The sequence below is a fragment of the Odocoileus virginianus genome, chromosome 27 (genome assembly GCF_023699985.2).
Source record: "Odocoileus virginianus isolate 20LAN1187 ecotype Illinois chromosome 27, Ovbor_1.2, whole genome shotgun sequence".
NCBI lineage: Eukaryota > Metazoa > Chordata > Mammalia > Artiodactyla > Cervidae > Odocoileus > Odocoileus virginianus.
The window spans coordinates 27,298,028-27,315,603 of NC_069700.1; the positions used below are offsets into that span (position 1 = coordinate 27,298,028).

Consider the following 17,576-nt stretch of genomic DNA (forward strand, 5'->3'; position numbering starts at 1 on the left):
TGTAGAAGTAATCTAAGTGTCTGTCAACAGATGAATGGATAAAGAAGATGTGATAAACACTCTTACACATGTGGGTGCATGCACATACAATGAAATACTACTCAGCCATAAAAAAGAATAAAATTTTGCATTTGCAACAACATGAAAGAACTTGGAGGGTATTATGCTTAGTGAAATAAGTCAGACAGAGAAAGACAAATAGTGTATGGCATCACTTATATATGAAATCTAAAAAAATAAACTAGTGAACATAACAGAACAGACTCACATATCTAGAGAACAAACTAGTAGTTACCAATGGGGAGAAGGAAGTAGGGAGGGGCAAGATACGGTAGGAGGTTAAGAGGCACAAACTACTATGTATAAAATAAACAAGCTACAAGGATATATTATACAGCACAGAAAATACAGCCAATATTTTATAATAACTATAAATGGAATATAATCTTTAAAAACTGTGAATCACTATGTTGTACACCTGAAATCTATATATTATACAGTACTATACCTTGATAAGAAAAAAAAGACAATTCAGATAGCTTACTAAATATAACACTCTATGTCAGTCAGCACATTGGCACGTCTTTAACTAGGTCTCTTTTCTGATCAGCTCAGCAAACATCCTCTTTTCTGCCTCTGGACTCCTATTCTTTACCCTAGGAACGAGAACAGCAAGCCCCCGACCCACTTCCATTCACACTCCTAGGGAGAAGCTTTGCTTCTGGCTCAACTCTCCATCCATCCCTCATCAATTTAACAAGCATTTATTAACATGTATCAGGTGTTGTGTTAGGCACAGAATAAAACACATCCCTCCTTGAAGGAGCCCAAGCTATAGAGATACCTATAAATACAGGCAGGATACTGACTTTACAACTGGACACTCGCCCAGAGCCAAAGGAGGGCAGGATCCAGGTAGGCTTCCTGGAAGAGGAGATGTGTAAAACAGCTCTTGTGGGAGACAAGTGCCCTGTCACAAGAGAAGAAAAGGTACAAGACTGCAGGCAGTGGAACAAGGGAGCAGGTGGAACAAGGTCCCACGTGGACCCACCAGCTCTCTCTCCAAACCCGTTCGTCCTGGCACCAAGCCCATTACAGACCCAGCTCCCCAAGCCAGAACCTTCCACAACTCCTTGCTCTCGTATAGCCTTTGCCTCCAGTGAATCCCTGAGTCCTGTCTAGTCTCCTTCTAAGTCTCTCAGACATCTCCCCTTCCTTCTCTATCCTCACTCCCCTCACAGTAGCCCAGCACCAACGTTTCTCCTTGGTTCCTGCAACAGCTTCCAAATGGACATCACTTTACTTTTGCTCCATTGAATTCACTCAGCACAGAGCATCTAGACTGAATCTCTAAGGCAGGGGCAGGTGGGGGAGGGCAGCAGCAGGTTGGTGGGAACCATCTGATCCTGTCATTATCCTGCTTAAGTCCTTCACTAGATCCTAGTGCCTTCATGATTAAGACAAAACCTCCTAACAGGATTTACAAGACCCTTGGTGGTCTGGCCTCTGCTCACCTTTCTAACCTCATCTCTGATCTTTAGTTCCTCATAAGCTGTGGCTTATGAGCCTGGTTACCCAGCACCACCACCTGGGGAGCTTTAAAAAAAAAACCCAGGGCTTCCCTGGTGGCTCAGTGTTAAAGAATCTGCCTGCCAATGCAGGAGACCCAGGTTCAATCCCTGGGTTGGGAAGATCCCCTGGAGAAGGAAATGGCAACCCACTCCAGTATTCTTGCCTGGAAAACTCCATGGACAGAGGAGCAAAGGGGTCCATGGCGTCACAAAGGGCTGGAAACAAGTGAGCAACTGAGCATGCATGCAACTCAACCAGTGCTTACAAAAGAAAAACTCAGTAAGACTGGTAAGGATGACTGACCCAATATTAAAAAAAAAAAACAAAAAAAAAAACAATATCACAGTCCCACTGCCAGACACTGTGACTGAATTACTCAGAGGAAGACCCCGGGCATCTGGGGATTGTAAAGCTCCCCTTGTGATATTAACGCTCAGCCATGGCTGAGAACACTGCTCTAGTCCAACACATCTGACAGGTTTGCGGCACATGCCCAGTCTCTGCCATCAGAGGCCCTGGAGCTATCCTGGCTTGAAGCCAGTGGCTTTCTGTCTCATTCACTGCAGTATTTTCCACAACCAGAACAGTATCTGAGCTATTCTGCTTTCTCCCTTCACCTGGTCCGATGACACTCATTCTTTAAGATCCAGCTTAGGCTTCCTAACAGACACTCCCTCCCTCGATGCCTCTGTTCTGGGGTTAGGTGATCCTGTGTGAGCTCAGACCTAGATTTCTCCCATTATAGCATATAATGGGATCACCACCTGGTGATCGTCCGCATCCCACAGCTAGTCTGTAAGCTCTGAGGGTGACCCGCTGTGTGTTCATCAGTATAGCACCTTCATCCTCCGGAAGTGCCTAGCAGAGTCAGTGCTGACTGAATAAGTGTGGCAGGAATAAATGGAAGTGAAGGGGCTCAAGTGTGGGTGTAACGGCAGAGGATGGTGTGACTGGGGTGATGGCAATGGGAGAAGAGCGGGAGAGGTACACTGGGGACAGGTCATGAAGGGCCGGCGTCCTCACCAAAGACTCTGAACGGCATCAGACAGCGGAGTCAAGGCAAATTTCAGGTAAAGCGACACAACCAGCTTGAATTTTAGGGCAGTGAGTAGCTGAGGCAGGGAGCGCCGGGGAGGTTAGGGAGGCGCAGTGGCCAGGGACCAGATGGGGATCTAGAGCAATAGCCCACCCGGAAGAAGATGAGGAGGGGGCTCAGGCCTGAAGACAGGGAGCTGGCGGAGACAAAGAGGCAGAGAGAGGGGGAGGGAAATGAGAGTGTCTGGGGGCTTGGTGGCCCAGTGAGGAGGAACGAGGCTCTGTGGATGACTGATTTCCTGCTCAGAAGACTACAACTGTGGTGTGAGGATTGTGACCAGATGCAGTATCATAACCAGACAGGGGGCATGAAAAGAACCTGACGGCCTCCATTCAAGTCTTTTTTTCTCAATTTTTTTTTTTTTTGGTTTGGTTTGATATGGACCATTTTTTAAAAGTCTTTACTGACTTTGTTACAATATTGCTTCTGTTTTATGTTTTAGTTTCTTTTTTTTTTTCATTTATTTTTATTAGTTGGAGGCTAATTACTTTACAATATTGTAGTGGTTTTTGTCATACATTGACATGAATTAGCCTATGTTTTGGTTTCTTGGCCAAGAGGCATGTGGGATCATAGCTCCCTGATCATGGATGGAATCCACACCCCTGGCACTGGAAGGCAAAGCCCCAACCTCTGGACCGCCAGGGAAGTCCCACCTCGATTCAAGTCTTAGCGTCACCTCTTCCTCGCTCACCATCCTAAGGAAGTCACCTTCAGCTCCTCATTTCATCTGCTCAATGCGGGTCACAAGTAGTACCTATATCACAGGGATGTTGCAAAGGCCAAAAGGAGTAATATGTGTACATGGTCAGCCACTGCCTGGCACAAGTAAATGCCACATGAGAGTTCACAAAATTATTTAAATACAAGGTGCCGTATTACCTGCTAAGAGTTACGATCTGCCAACAATTCCTTCCCTCCCTCTGAAGACTTGTGCTCCACCTGTCAAGAGGTGTAGTCTGTTTCTCCTTGTCTTGAATCTGGGCAGCTTTGTGATGCGCTTTGACCAAACGAAGTGACATTGCACCAATTCCAGCTCAAGCCTGAAGAGAACTGGTGGCACCTACTTTTGGCTCTTTGGAAGCCAGGCACCATGCGAAGCTGGAGCCCAATAACAATGTTAGGAGACTGAGGCAGGAGACAGGCTGGGGGGAGGGGACGAGGTGCACAGGCCGATGGCAGTACCAAGGCCGCAGACACATGAGAGAGGTGGCCTTGGAGGCTCCAGACCCAGTTCAGCCCACAGAATTGTGAGAAATAAGTTACTGCTATTTCAAACCAGTAAGTTGTGAGTTCGTTTGCTACACAGCAATAAACTGAAACTTATGAACCGAAGAAAAAGGACATCACTGGGACAATAAGGACTTCATTTGAAGCCATCTTAAAATAGGTATTTTGGACAGTAGAAATATGGAGACATAGAAATATCAAGAAGGGTGTTGGAAGTCCAAGTTTGGGCTCAGGAGAGAAGCAGGAGGAGCCAGGGATTCCAGAATCAATCAGCATAAGGACAGGACTCGGTTCCCTGGGAGAAGGACCTCACCAGGGGAGGTGTGAGGAGCTAGAAACTGGGTACCAGGACAGAAATCCGGCCCCGTGGATCCTTAGAGGGTAGGTGGAGAGAAGCTAGTAAAGAAGACGAAGAATAGTGATCAGGGATGGAGAGAGAACACACAGAACAAGGGAGCTGTCCTCTGAGAAGGGGTTATCCAGCGCTGAGACTGGTTATCCAGTGCTGAGAGCTACCAAGAACAATGGACTTGAACATTAGGAGGGAAGGGGGATTTCCCAGTGAAGCAGCAGAGACAGAAAGCAGGTGATAAGAGACTAAGGAGGGAATGAGATTGAGAATCTGAACACAGCAAACATAGATGACTGTTCTTAAAAGTCTGTTGTTACAGTTGAACCCAGAGAAACAGAGACTAGATTGGCAGCTTCCAGGGGTGGGATGGGAGATGGACAAAGGTGGTCAAAAGATACTAAAGAAGGAATTCATAGGGCCTTGACTCCATCTGAGGCCTGTCCGTGCTGATCGTGCTCGGCCACCTCTCCAGTGGACTCTGAACTCTCTGCTTAGCGCCTGTGGGAACGACAATGGAAGGATAAGACCCCCTCCAGACAGGGGAACCTTGAAGATCATATCCAGGTTACTCATCACCTAAGAGAAAACAGACACTAATCACCCCTGCCTCCGGACAGTATCTATCAGAAAGTAACCATAGGCTTATCGGTTATTAACTGGTTGGAATGTAACCGCGGGCTTATTAACTGTTTGAACACATAACACGTGAATGATGGGGTTATTGTGATTGTATTTACCCTTCCTTTGTAAGCCTCAAGGGATTTGGGGTGGTGGGTTTAGACACGTACACATGGGGTATAAAAGATTTTCACAAATGCTGGTCGGGGTCCTTGGCTAAGAGGAGACTCTGCCTTGGGCCCGCCGGTGTAATAAACTGCACTCCACTATCTGCATTGTCCTGAGTTTGTTTCCCGGAAAGCGTGGCTATAACAATACAAACTTCCAGGCACTTCCCTGGTGGTGAAGTGGATAGAAGTCCACCTGCTGATGCAGGAGACACAGGTTGGATCCCTGGTCTGGAAAGATTCCACATGCTGCGGGGCAACTAAGCCCGTGGGCCACAACTATGCACCTAGGGCCTGTGTTCCTCAACAAGAGAAGCCACGGCAGTGAGAAGCCCGTGCACCGAAAGGATGAGTAGCCCCCGTTCACTGCAACTAGAGAAAGTGCAGCAGTGAAGACCCAAGGCAGCCATAAACAGAAAGTTACAAACTTCCAGTTACAAGATGAGTAAGTTCTGGAGATGTAACATATAGCATGCTGATTACAGTTAACAATGTTGTTGCTGAGTCCCTAAGTCAGCTCAGACTCTTTTGCGATCCACGGACTGCAGCCCGCCAGGCCAAGTCCCCTGCATTGGCAAGCGGGTTCTTCACAACTGAGACACCAGGGAAGCCCCACAGCTAACAATGCACGAGTCCCCGGTGGCTCAGTCATACATACAGTAAAAGAAGGGCTCATCCTCCCCTCACTACAAGGTCTGGTGCTGAAGCTGAAGCTCCAATACTCTGGCTGCCTGATGCAAAAAGCTGACTCGTTGGAAAAGACTCTGCTGCTGGGAGAGATTGAGGGCAAGAGAAGAAAGGGGCAACAGGATGAGATGGTTGGATGGCATCACCGGCTCAGGGGACACGAATTTGAGCTAACTCGAGGAGAGTGAAGGACAGGGGAGCCTGGCATGTTGCAGTCCCTGGGGTTGCAAAGAGCTGGACATGAACAACAACAACAAATGCAAACACACACACACACAAGTCAAATCATCACAATGAGTACCCTAAACTCACACAATATATCTCAACAAAGCCAGGAAAAAATAAATCTGACTACCTCTCCCACAAAATTTTTTTCCAAAAAGTTGAATAAAATAAAAGTCTATTAATAGGGACTTCCCTGGTGGTACAGTGGTTAAGAATCTGCCTTCCAATGCAGGGGATACAGGTTCGATCCCTGGTCGGGGAGCCAAGATCCCACGTGCTGCAGGGTAACTCAGCCTGTGCCTGCACTCCGCAACAAAGAGCCCAAATAACACAATTAAGACCTGAGGCAGCCTGGTAAATAAATAAATGCATATTTTTTATTTATTTATAAATATTTTAAAAATACATATTTTTTTAAAAGTCTATTGACAAAAGAGGGAAAAAAGTATTTCTTTGGGTGCATGAAAGGACAAAAAGAAAAATGTTTTAAGTGGGGGGAAATTGCTTGTTCAGAAGAGAAGCCAAAGAAGAAGCATTAAAGATCCTGAAGAAAGAGAGGATGGGGGCGGCTCAAGGTTCCAGGAAATGGGAGGGACACAGTTCAGGTGGAGGCATTGGCCTTGAAGAAGGGCGAGAGGCAAAGGGGTGGATCTTCACAGAGAGGTTATAAGAGTGAGCTGCAAGGTGAAGTTCCTCTCTGGGGGTCTTGCTGTCCATGGGATTCTCCAGGCAAGAACACTGGAGTAGGTTGCCATGCCCTTTTCCAGGGGATCTTCCCAACCCAGGTCTCCAGCATTGTGGGCAGATTCTGTATTGTCTGAGTCACCAGGGAAGCCCAAGAATACTGGAGTAGGTAGCCTGTCCCTTCTCCAGGGGAACCTCTGACCCAGGAATCAAACCAGGGTCTCCTGCATTGCAGGTGGATTCTTTACCAGCTGAGCTACTCGGGAAGCCCCTGAGAAGAGTAGGTTAAGGTCATCTGCTGACAGGCAGAGTGGGTCTTGGAAGACCGATATAAGTTTCTGAAGATTTTGGAGCGAATGCAGGAGGGGCCACAGGAGTCAAGCTTCCAGACCTTTCCAGAGAAGCCACGCCACAGGAATTCCTGCCTTCTGAGGCTCAGGCTCTCCACACCAGCTTCTCTCCTCTACCCTGCCCCCAGTCCTGCTCCATCCCCTGAGTCAGTCTCTGGCCTAGATGGCCCCCTGGAAGGTTGCTCCTTCATTCTCAAGTATTTCCTGACCATCCACACCACCAGCCCTCCTCTCCGGGCAACATGCTATCTCTCTTCCCACAAGGCTTCCAAACCTTCCCCCTACTTTTCAGATACCCAGTACCTCTTTCCTTTAACACCCAGCAGAGGACCCCACTGCCCACTCATAGAGAGCACAGACACCGTCAGACTCATCGAACATGCAAGTTTACCTACAGCTGCACCCTCTCCGACTGATGCATCAACTTAAAACTGCTGTTTAATTAGGAGGTCTTGGACAACATTTTAAAATACAATAAATAGAACAGAAAATAGCATCTACTATATATCCCAAGAGTATTTGCTGTTTCTTAAAGCTTATGTTTCAATTATGATGCATCCATTACTATGAGTTGAGAGCAAAAGGTTTGTGTATGTTTGAAAACTCACAACAAAAAGTTAAGACAACAGCACTGCCGTAGAGAAAGCTGTCCTTCCCTTTATCCATGGCTAATCTTCGCACCTGTGTTTTGCATCCCATCTCCTCCAGTAATTTCAGGGCCCTTAGGTTATGTCTTTTTTTTTTTTCTGTAAAAAACAGAAATACCTCACTGGCCTCCTTGCACCCCCTATTTATTCCCTCCTCCCTCCTCACAAACTTCTCCAAAGAGTTACATGGATTCGGCATCTGCTCCCGCCCCTCCCTCTTACCTAACCCCTGCGGGCCTCCTGCCCCCAGTACTCCTGGACACAGCTCTCCACAAAGTGACCAGCGGCCCCTGAGCCCACATACCTAGAGGACTCCTTCCAGGGTTCACTGCCTTCGCGTTCATTCCTGTTCCTGCTTCCAGCCAGAGCTCAACCCTGTCCCCTCCGGAAGACTTTGCTGACCTCCCAACAAGGTCACACCTCCCATGGGGGGCACCCACTGTTCCTCTGTCCTTCCTAACAGTTGTCAATTGTCACTGTTACAATTTCACATTTGTGTAATTATCTGCCCAGATTAGGCCTCCTCAAGGAGGAGAGGGACTCTGCCTATCTTGACGCACTTGGCAGCCAGAGAACCTCCCTAGCTCAGTGCTGGGTATCATAGCCAGCAGCAGCCCCTGTGCTGGGTCTGAGGGGTACAGTGAGGAAGGAACACCCCAGAAAGTCACGGGAGCTGAGGAGGTAAGAAAGCCAGGGGCAGAGGAGGAAGGCAGAAGCTGCTCCCATTCTGCTTCCCAGACCAATGTGGAGCCTTTTCCAGAATAGCACGTGCCTGCACGGCTGACACCCCTCACTGGCTTTGTGTCAGAAAAGTCAGCCACCCAGACTGGAAAATTGGCTATATATTTCATACCTGACACGCAGAACTCGTAGTGAATCCTTTTAATCCACTACACATTCAATATTTGCTGAAAGATGAATAGGTGACACCTACTTCTGGAATCCAGCTACTAGAAAACAGAGCCTGGATTTGTTTATTTGCCCAGGAATGGCCTGCACAGGGTCCCTGATAAACACCAGAAAACACAAAAGGCCTCATTCTTTGCTATCTGACCACACCCAGACGCTTTTATTGTGTTACCTGCTTTCATTCCTCAGTTACTGATTTCCTGTGGCATATCACTACACAAATATTCTTAAGGATGTAAAAAGATCAAATAAATACAAATATTTAAAATGACAAACATAGAATGCAGATGCAACCAGAAACTTCAAACTGTGGGAAACTATTAAAACAAATGATCATTTTTCTCAACAAAACACTTGAGAGAAAGAGGGGAAGGATTTAAAAGTGATTAAAGAGACATATTTACTAGGCACACTGTATAGAAATTGTTTGGATCCTTATTCAAATAAAGTAATTTTAAAAAGGAAATTATAGTCAGAGAAATGTGAATATTGGTTTGGATCAGTGGTTCCCCTAACAGCCTGAAACTCAGATAATAATGGAGAAACAGTCGCCACTTTTTTTGGACTGTGGCTCAGCAGTAAAAGAATCTGCCTGTAATGCAGGGGACTGGCAGGAGATGCAAGTTCGGTCCCTGGGTTGGGAAGATCCCTTGGAGGAGGAAATGGCAACCCACTCCAGCATTCTTGTCTGGAGAATCCCAAGGACAGAGGAGCCTAGAGGGCTACAGTCCATGGGGTTGGAAAGAGTTGAACACGACTCAGTGACTACACAACAACAAGAAATGGTATTGTAGTTATGTTTTTAAAAAGACAGCCTTAATCTTTTTGAGATACACACTGAAATATTTGTGGATTGTAAAATATGAAATAATATAAAGTTTGGGATTCATTTTAAAACAAGCGAGTTAGAATCAGAAATGGAACAACTGATTGGTTTAAAATTGGGAAAAGAGTATGACAAGGCTGTATATCGTCACCCTGCTTATTTAATTTATATGCAGAGTACATCATGAGAGATGCTTGGCTGGATGAATCACAAGCTGTAATCAAGACTGCCAGGAGAAATATTAACAACCTTAGATATGCAGATGATGCGACTTTAATGAAAGAAAGTGAAGAGGAACTAAAAAGCCTCTTGATGAAGGTGAAAGAGGAAAGTGAAAAAGCTACCTTGAAACTCAACATTAAAAAACTAAGATCATGGCATCCAGTCCCATCACTTCATGGCAAATAGAAAGGGAAAAAGTGGAAGCAGTGACAGATTTTATTTTCTTGGGCTGCAAAATCACTGCAAATGGTGACTGCAGCCATGAAATTAAAAGATGCTTGCTCCTTGGAAGGAGAGCTATGACAAACCTAGACAGCATATTAAAAAGCAGAGACATCACTTTGCTGACAAAGGTCCATATAGTCAAAGCTGTGGTTTTTCCAGTGGTGATGTGCACATGTGAGATCATAAAGAAGGTAGAGAGCCAAAGAATTGATGCTTTTGAACTGTGGTGCTGGAGAAGACTCTTGAGAGTCCCTTGGACAGAAAGGAGATCAATCCTGAATACTGATCCTAAAAGAAAATATGCTCCTGAATATTCATTGCAAGGACTACTGCTAAAGCTGAAGCTCTAATACTTTGTCCACCTGATATGAAGAGTTGACTCACTGGAAAGGATCCTGATGCTGGGAAATACTGAAGGCAAAAGGAGAAAGAGATGACAGAGGATGAAGTGATGAGATAGCATCACTATCTCAGTAGACATGGATTTGAGCAAACCCTGTTAAATAGTGGAAGACAGAGGAGTCTGGCATGCTGCAGTCCATGAGGTCACAGAGAATCACACACGACTTAGCAACTGAACAACAACAACAAATCAGAGTGAGGTGGGGTGGGAAAGTGGCTAGGATTTTAGAAGGAATAAGACTGCCAGTTATGAATTGCTGAAGTTGGGTGATAGGTACATGTAAACACTTTCCTCTCCACTTTTTAATTTTCAAAAAGTTAAAAAATGTTATCTAACAAATAGAACCATTAAAGCATTTAAATTTTTGTTAAATAATTTTTAAAGTCTGGAACACACTGGAATTCTTTCACTTTCTAAGATGTCTAATGGACAGCAGTTCTTCGATTCACAAGCTTTGTAAAGTATCCATGAAAGCGGGATCCAGAACTCATGGGCAGCTTGCTTTCTGCCACATTTCCACTGTAAAGCATTAGCCTGCTTCCTTCCATCAGAACAGGCATGTCCTTCTGAGGAGCTGGGGCCCTTTCAAGGATGCAAACTGAATCAACTGCCCTCAAACGTCATAGTGAAAGCGCACATACAGCTTGGCAATGCTTTCCTACTGCTTTTGAAATGTAGCTTTAAACCTGTCTTGATCACCTACCCTGGCTTGCAGCTGTGCTGGGGTCTGTCAAGAACTGTCAAGCCAGACCACCTTCATGGTACAGTGGTTGAGAATCTACCTGGGACACAGGTTCATTCCCTGGTCTGGGAAGATCCCACGTACCATGGAGCACAAAGCCACACACAAAGTGTGCCGCAACTACTGAGCCTGCGCTTTAGAGCCTGAGGGCTGCACTACTGAAGCCTGGGCACACCTCCAGCTTGTGCTCCACAACAGAAGCCACGAGCAGCCCACACACCGCAACGAAGGGTAGCTCCCGCTCATGGCAACTAGAGAAAGCCCGAGTGCAGCAATGAAGACCCAGCACAATAAAAAACAAATGATAAATACCCTATAGACTGTTAAATGATATATATCATAATAAATGATACATTATATATTATAAAAAAGAACAGTCAAGCCAGCATTTCACAATGACCAGACTTCTGACCCCTGTCCATTCCCACTGGGGCCTCACATCTGTCTTTGAAGGCGCCTCCCACACACTGATGGCACCCTACTCCAGTACTCTTGCCTGGAAAATCCCACGGATGGATGAGCCTGGTAGGCTACGGTCCATGAGGTTGCAAAGAGTAGGACAAGACTGAGCAACTTCGCTTTCTTTCTTTCCCACACCCTGGGTCTGCAGGGTGACCCATTCATTCTCACCTATTCAGGTGCCCTTTACTGCCCCTTTCTCATTAAAGTCTGAACTGGCCAACTTAAAATACTTGGGAGACTTCCAAAATCTACTGGACTTTATGCCCAAACTGCTCGCTGGGCAGAAGTGAAGTTCTTCAAAGGGTTTAGTGGCCTTTCATTCCACTTCAGATACCCACAACACTATCCCCTACCCCCAGGGTCACTGTAGCTAATTCAAAAACGTTGTCTCACTCCTGTTGCAACTCCCAAGCCCAATAAACCTTGTTTGCTACAAACTTTCTTAATTGGAGCTGGGACAGACTGTATTGCTGAAATACTTGGGGAGGCAGGTCAGATTTTTTTCCCTAGCAAAATAAACCTTATCTAAACCTTCCCTGGTTAAATCAATTATTCACAAAATAAATCAGTTATTGCATTCCCCCATATGACCCAAAGACAAGATAACCAGTTGTATTTCGTTCACCAGCCTTGGAAACATACTTCACACACACAAAAAGTCTCCACCTATCTTGTCCATGAAACAAAGCAAATTAAAACTTATCATATATACTACAAGCACAAGAACAACATGTTTTCAGCAACGTCGTTTCCATCAGGTGCATGTCTACAAACACACAATAATTCCATCCCCGAGTGGAATTTGCCAAACAATGTGACCTGTGCTGACTTTCAGCAGAGAAACTCGGGAATTTATGTTTGGTTTTCGTTTTAAATGAGAAGGAAGGAAGGAGAGTGGGTCTTGAAAAAGTGGGAGAGTAACCTTAATCCTCTCATTTCCTCCCATTTTTTTCTGCATCAAAATGCAGGTATATCAGTACCATTTCAAGTGACAGTTTCTCAGGCAGTTAACTACCCCGACGGAGGTTGGAAACCAGGGGTGGAGATAAGGGTGGAACCGGCGACTGTAAGGACGGGCAGGGTCAGAGGCCCCCGCGCTCAGCCGAGCACGTGAGGTGCCCCGCGCCGACTGCCGGCCGCGCCCGGGTTCTCGCCCAGCCCACTGTTCTGGGTTTTGCCAGCGATTGCGCCGTCCAGGCTGCCCACTCACACCTCTGGCTGGTCCAGACTTTAGGGGAGGCTCATTTACTTCCGGTGATAAATCCCTCCCACCACCTCTAAAAATAATGTAACATTTCCCCCATCACTTTCCTAACCACCGACGGCCCCACAGATGCCGCCGAGTCCGGGGCTGGGGTTTCGCCCCCCGCGCGGCCAGCAGCGGCCAGCTGCGTAGGGAGTGACGGCCCAGGGGGGTCAGGGCGTGGGAGGAAGAGGGAGGGGGTGTGGAGTCTCGCCCTCCCCCCGCGCTCACCCCCCACCCCTTCGACTGCAGCAATTGGCAAAAAAAGAAATAGTAATCCGTTTTTAGACTCCTCCGGGGCCCCCTGGACCCGGCTGCAGCGAGGACCTCAGTCTCTCCCGTACGTGCCCTTCGCCTTCTCCCGCCCGGGTAACTGCCTTCGGGAATCCAGGAGCCCCAGGCCACGCGGAACTGCAGCAGCGCGGGGGTGGGTAGGAGGGTTTAGGGGCGGCAAGAATGGGTTGGGGGAAGGGGTGGTGGAAGGAAAAAGAAAAAAAAGAGAGAGACATGCAAGCGGCTCCCTAGCCAGCTGTTCCAGCTGCCGCTTCCACCCGCGCCGGCCGGGCGGTGTAATATCCCCCCCCCTCCATCTTTCTCGCCACTACCTGTCCCCCCCCATCCACCCACCACACGCACACATTCCCCCCACCAGTTGCGGATCTCCGGCCTGTAAGGGGGTAGTAGGGAGGAGCTGGGGGGGAGGGGGAGTCCTGCGAGTTTCTAACCTTGTTCTTATAAACAAACCCACATGTGCAGCTGCCGCTGCTGCAACTCACCCCACAATCCCGGATATAAGTCCTGCCCCTTTAAGAAGAAAAAAAGCTTCCCCCGCCTGCTCCCACCCCACCCATCCACAAGGACCTTTGTCTCCCCACCCCCTCTGTCAGTCGGCCCCGCCCCACATCCCCGCCCCCTCCAGCGCAGAGGAACCAATGGGCGAGGAAAATAAGGCCGGGGTCTGACGTCAGCATGCCCGGCCAATCACAGGGCGCGTTGGTGAGAGGCCTCGTGAAGGGCGCGCCCGGAGGAAGGAAGGCAGGCAGGAGAAAGGAAGCTTGAAGTCAAGATGGAGACTGGTGGTTTGTCCGCAGCTTCTCTAGCGAACGGGGACTTGGGATCCCAGCGAGAGCGGACCCTGGTGCCCGAGCGGCTTCAGAAGCGAGAACATGAGCGGCAACTGGAGGTAGAAAGGCGGAAGCAAAAGCGGCAGGACCAGGAGGTAGAAGGGGAGAAGAGCGACTTTTTCGCCGCCGCCTTCGCTCGGGAGCGATCGGCTGTGGAAGAGCTTCTGGAAAGCGGGGAGTCCGTCGAGCGGCTGGAGGAGGCGGCCGCTCGGTTGCAGGGGCTTCAGAAACTTATCAACGACTCGGTTTTGTTCCTGGCCGCCTACGATTTGCGGCAAGCGCAAGAGGTGCTGGCGCGGCTGCAGGCGGCCCTGGCCAAGCGGCGCCAGGAGCTTCAGCCTAAGAAGCGTTTCGCTTTCAAGACCCGCAAGAAGGATACTGCTTCAGCCACCCAAATAGATTCGGCTCCCGACGCCCCGGCGGCGGAAGGCATCCTGACCTCCCCGCAGCCCTTGAAGAAGGAAGGAGATTTCGACTCCAGCTGGGTCTGCGGCTTCTCCAATCTGCAGTCCCAAGTTTTGGAGAAGAGAGCTGAGGAGCTGCACCAGCAGGACGTCCTTTTGACTCAACTGAGAAACTGCACGATCAAACTCTACGGCAATCCCAACACCCTGCGGCTGACCAAGGCCCAGGGCTGCACGCTGCTGTGCGGCCCGGTGTCCACCTCCGTGTTCCTGGAGGACTGCAGTGACTGCGTGCTGGCCGTGGCCTGCCAGCAGCTCCGCGTACACACCACAAAAGACACCCGCATCTTCTTGCAGGTGACCAGCAGGGCCATCATGGAGGACTGCACCGGGATCCAGTTCGCCCCCTACACCTGGAGGTACCCGGGCATCGACAAGGACTTCGAGGGCTCTGGTTTAGACAAGAACAAAAATAACTGGAACGACGTTGACGATTTCAACTGGTTGGCCCGGGATGTGGCCTCCCCGAACTGGAGTGTTCTTCCTGAAGAAGAGCGAAGGATCCAGTGGGACTAAGCTGTTGTCACTCTTCACTTCCACCAAATACTTCCCTGTGGGACTGATTCCGACTCATGGGACCCCAAAGTTTACTGTCGTCATGCTTTGTTTTCATTATTTTAAGACTTTGAGGTTGTGATAGGCTTCTACTTTTGATTTCCATTAAATTTGTGGCAGGTGTAGCACTTTAAAGAAATTTTGCTATTTTGGTACTGCCCAGGACCTATTGTTAGACGGTGATACTTTGAAGCCATAAGGGGGAAAAGTGTGATTGTATCTTGGTTTTTAATGATTTGTGGTGTTTAAAACTTATTGCTTGATAGAGTAGGCCTTTAATAAGTATTTGTTTAATAAACGAATTCAGTAGGGCTCTAGTAGGAGCCGGTTAGTCTGTAACTAAGGTATCAGACCTGTTTAAACTGCCATTAACCAAGAGCTTTTTTGACTTGCAGGTTTAACTTCCATAAGTATTTTTTAGTGGATCGATGGAAGGACTCCTCTCTGGTCTTCAGCTACATGTTGGCTTGGGTTTTTGGCATCCAGCTACTCATTGACTGACTTGGATCCAAAGTTTTGGCAATGGGCTCCAAGAGCCTCATGAGTCTTAACCACACATAAAGCCACAGTAGTTATAGCTACCAATTTTTGTGCACTTAAAATTTTATTGACACCAATGTAAGCACCTTACTGGTGTAAACTTACTAAGTCCTCAAAATCTTAAGAGGTAGATTCTGTTAACACCATTTTTCAAGTAAGGAAACATAAGAAAGTTGCCCAAAGCCCACACAGCTGGAGTGGTGGGCTGGATTGGAAACCAGGTACTCTGGCTCCAGAGCCCAGCTTCTTTAATCTCTACTAGATATTGATAATTGAGTTGGGAAGAAAGCTTCCAAAATTAAGAAGGGCAAATAGCTTTTGGCATAATGTGCTAATTATTCTCATATACTAAAAGAACTGAGGCAAACATGGCTCAGTCTTAATTTTTCGACTCATTTTGCTGTAATTCTCTGCTGTTACAAATTTGGCCTTCTGCTCTATACACTACGACTCATTACTAAATGGAAAGTTGTATGATTTTCAAAAAGCTGTTTTGGGTCAGTGGCTTTGTAACTGTGGATGTGCTTTTTATTTAATAACTGCTACAAGTATTAAGGTGCTTAAATATCATCGTCTTTATAAGTTTAATATTACATGTTCTCTTTTGTTCCAAAGAAGGATTTACAGTGACTTCTAGGATATGTGAAATAGAACAAAATGATAAATGACAAGGAGGAACCAGGGCAGAGTGACAAACTGCAGGCAGAAGTGAAGCCAGTAAACATGTAGCTGCCAAACTCGGTTCCTTAGCTGGATGTGAATGCAGATTATTTTTTTCCTCAACCATTAACTAACTTGAAAAGGTAATCAGTTTCGCAATTTGCATCATCTACAAACAAGAGGGGAAAATATCATTTGCTTGGGAGAATTAATTCTAATAATAAAAAGAGACAACATAGAATGAGATCCTCAACCATATTTTTACATTAGAAACTTGTATATCCTAAAGCTATACCCCTAGAGACGGATAGTTTAACACAAGTGCACCTAAGGATAAACCATGCTTAAATAAAGAAGGTTTAAAAAAAAAGAATAAACCATGCTTGTTTTTCTGTTTGGGCCACACAGCCTGGCGTTTGGGATCTTAGTTCCCTGACCAGGGACTGAACCCAGGCCTTGGCAGTGAAAGCTTGGAGTCCTAACCACTGGACTGTCAGGGAATTACTCAAGAATAAACCATGCTTGTGACACTAATGGGCTTTCAATTCATTTCTGTGGACTGATCATTTTTATAGGAAAGTTTACTTTGCTAATTAAATCTAAAAAATAAAATGCCTTGAATCTCTTGCAAACCTTATGGCAGTATGAACCATAGTAATGCTTGCTAATCTCAGCCAAGCTTTCTCTGCTGCTCAAAAAGCCTGTCCTGCCTTCCTGAATGATGCTGAGTTGCCCAGACCCTTTGCTACTTTTTTTTTAGCCATGCCTCCCAGCTTGTTGAGAGTACCTTAGTTCCTGGACCAGGGACTGAACTCGGGCCCCCTGCAGTGGAATCCTAACCATTGGACCTCCAGGGAAGTCCCATTCCCTTTCTTCTTAAGTTCACAATTATGTACCTGTAACTCTACCGACAACCCAACCAGTTACAGGCTATCCAACTAGCTCCCCCAATGCCCCTCAGTATTTGAAAACATTTCCATCTTTGCTGATCTTCCTCACTAGAGGCATGTCTCTTGCCCAGAGATTCCTCTTCCACTCGTGGAACTAACCTCCTATGGCTGTCACTCCCTTTCCACAGGCCTTTATCTTTTAAGACATCCCATCCTGGGATCCTCCACCCTACATGTCATGAATGATGCTCCAGCTCCTTTCTTGTGTGTCTGACAACACAGCTGTGTCCACTTACTCTATATATCTACACTCTCTTTCAGTCTTTGTAATTTTAACTCTTCTCTGCTGAAAGTGTGCTTTGATGATCTTTGTTGTTTAGTCACCCAGTTTTGTGACCTCATGGATTGGGATTTTTCCAGGCATGAATACTGGAGTGGGTATATTAGTGGCTTGATCACCAAATCTACTGGCTCCTTCCCCTCCCCTCAACTTAGCCTTTTTACTCTAGGTACAGTGTACACTTACCCTTGAAGTTCTCTCCTCGACCATAAGCTTTCTCTAACCTGTTTCCGGTAGGATGGCTTCCCTTCATTGGGATTCTGGTGATTTATAGCCTTTAAAGATAAGTGATGCCCAAAGTTTTGAGCATCAAAACTTAGCTTTAAAAAAAAAAAAAATTTAC

At 46.9% G+C, this 17,576-nt stretch overlaps 2 protein-coding genes across 2 annotated transcripts in view; one reads left to right on the plus strand and one right to left on the minus strand.

Moving 5' to 3' along the window:
* BICRAL (BICRA like chromatin remodeling complex associated protein) overlaps positions 1 to 13,488 on the minus strand; it is a 105,160-nt gene extending 91,672 nt beyond the window's left edge. The window contains exon 1 of the mRNA XM_070456418.1: positions 13,437 to 13,488. The gene's annotated coding sequence lies outside the window, so the exon portion shown is untranslated. The remainder of the gene's footprint in view (positions 1 to 13,436) is intronic.
* Positions 13,489 to 13,599: 111 nt separating this feature from the next.
* TBCC (tubulin folding cofactor C) lies at positions 13,600 to 16,537 on the plus strand. Its single transcript, XM_020912600.2, has one exon. The coding sequence runs from the start codon at positions 13,727 to 13,729 to the stop codon at positions 14,762 to 14,764; it is 1,038 nt and encodes a 345-aa protein (XP_020768259.2). The 5' UTR covers positions 13,600 to 13,726; the 3' UTR covers positions 14,765 to 16,537.
* The last annotated feature ends 1,039 nt before the right edge of the window (positions 16,538 to 17,576 follow it).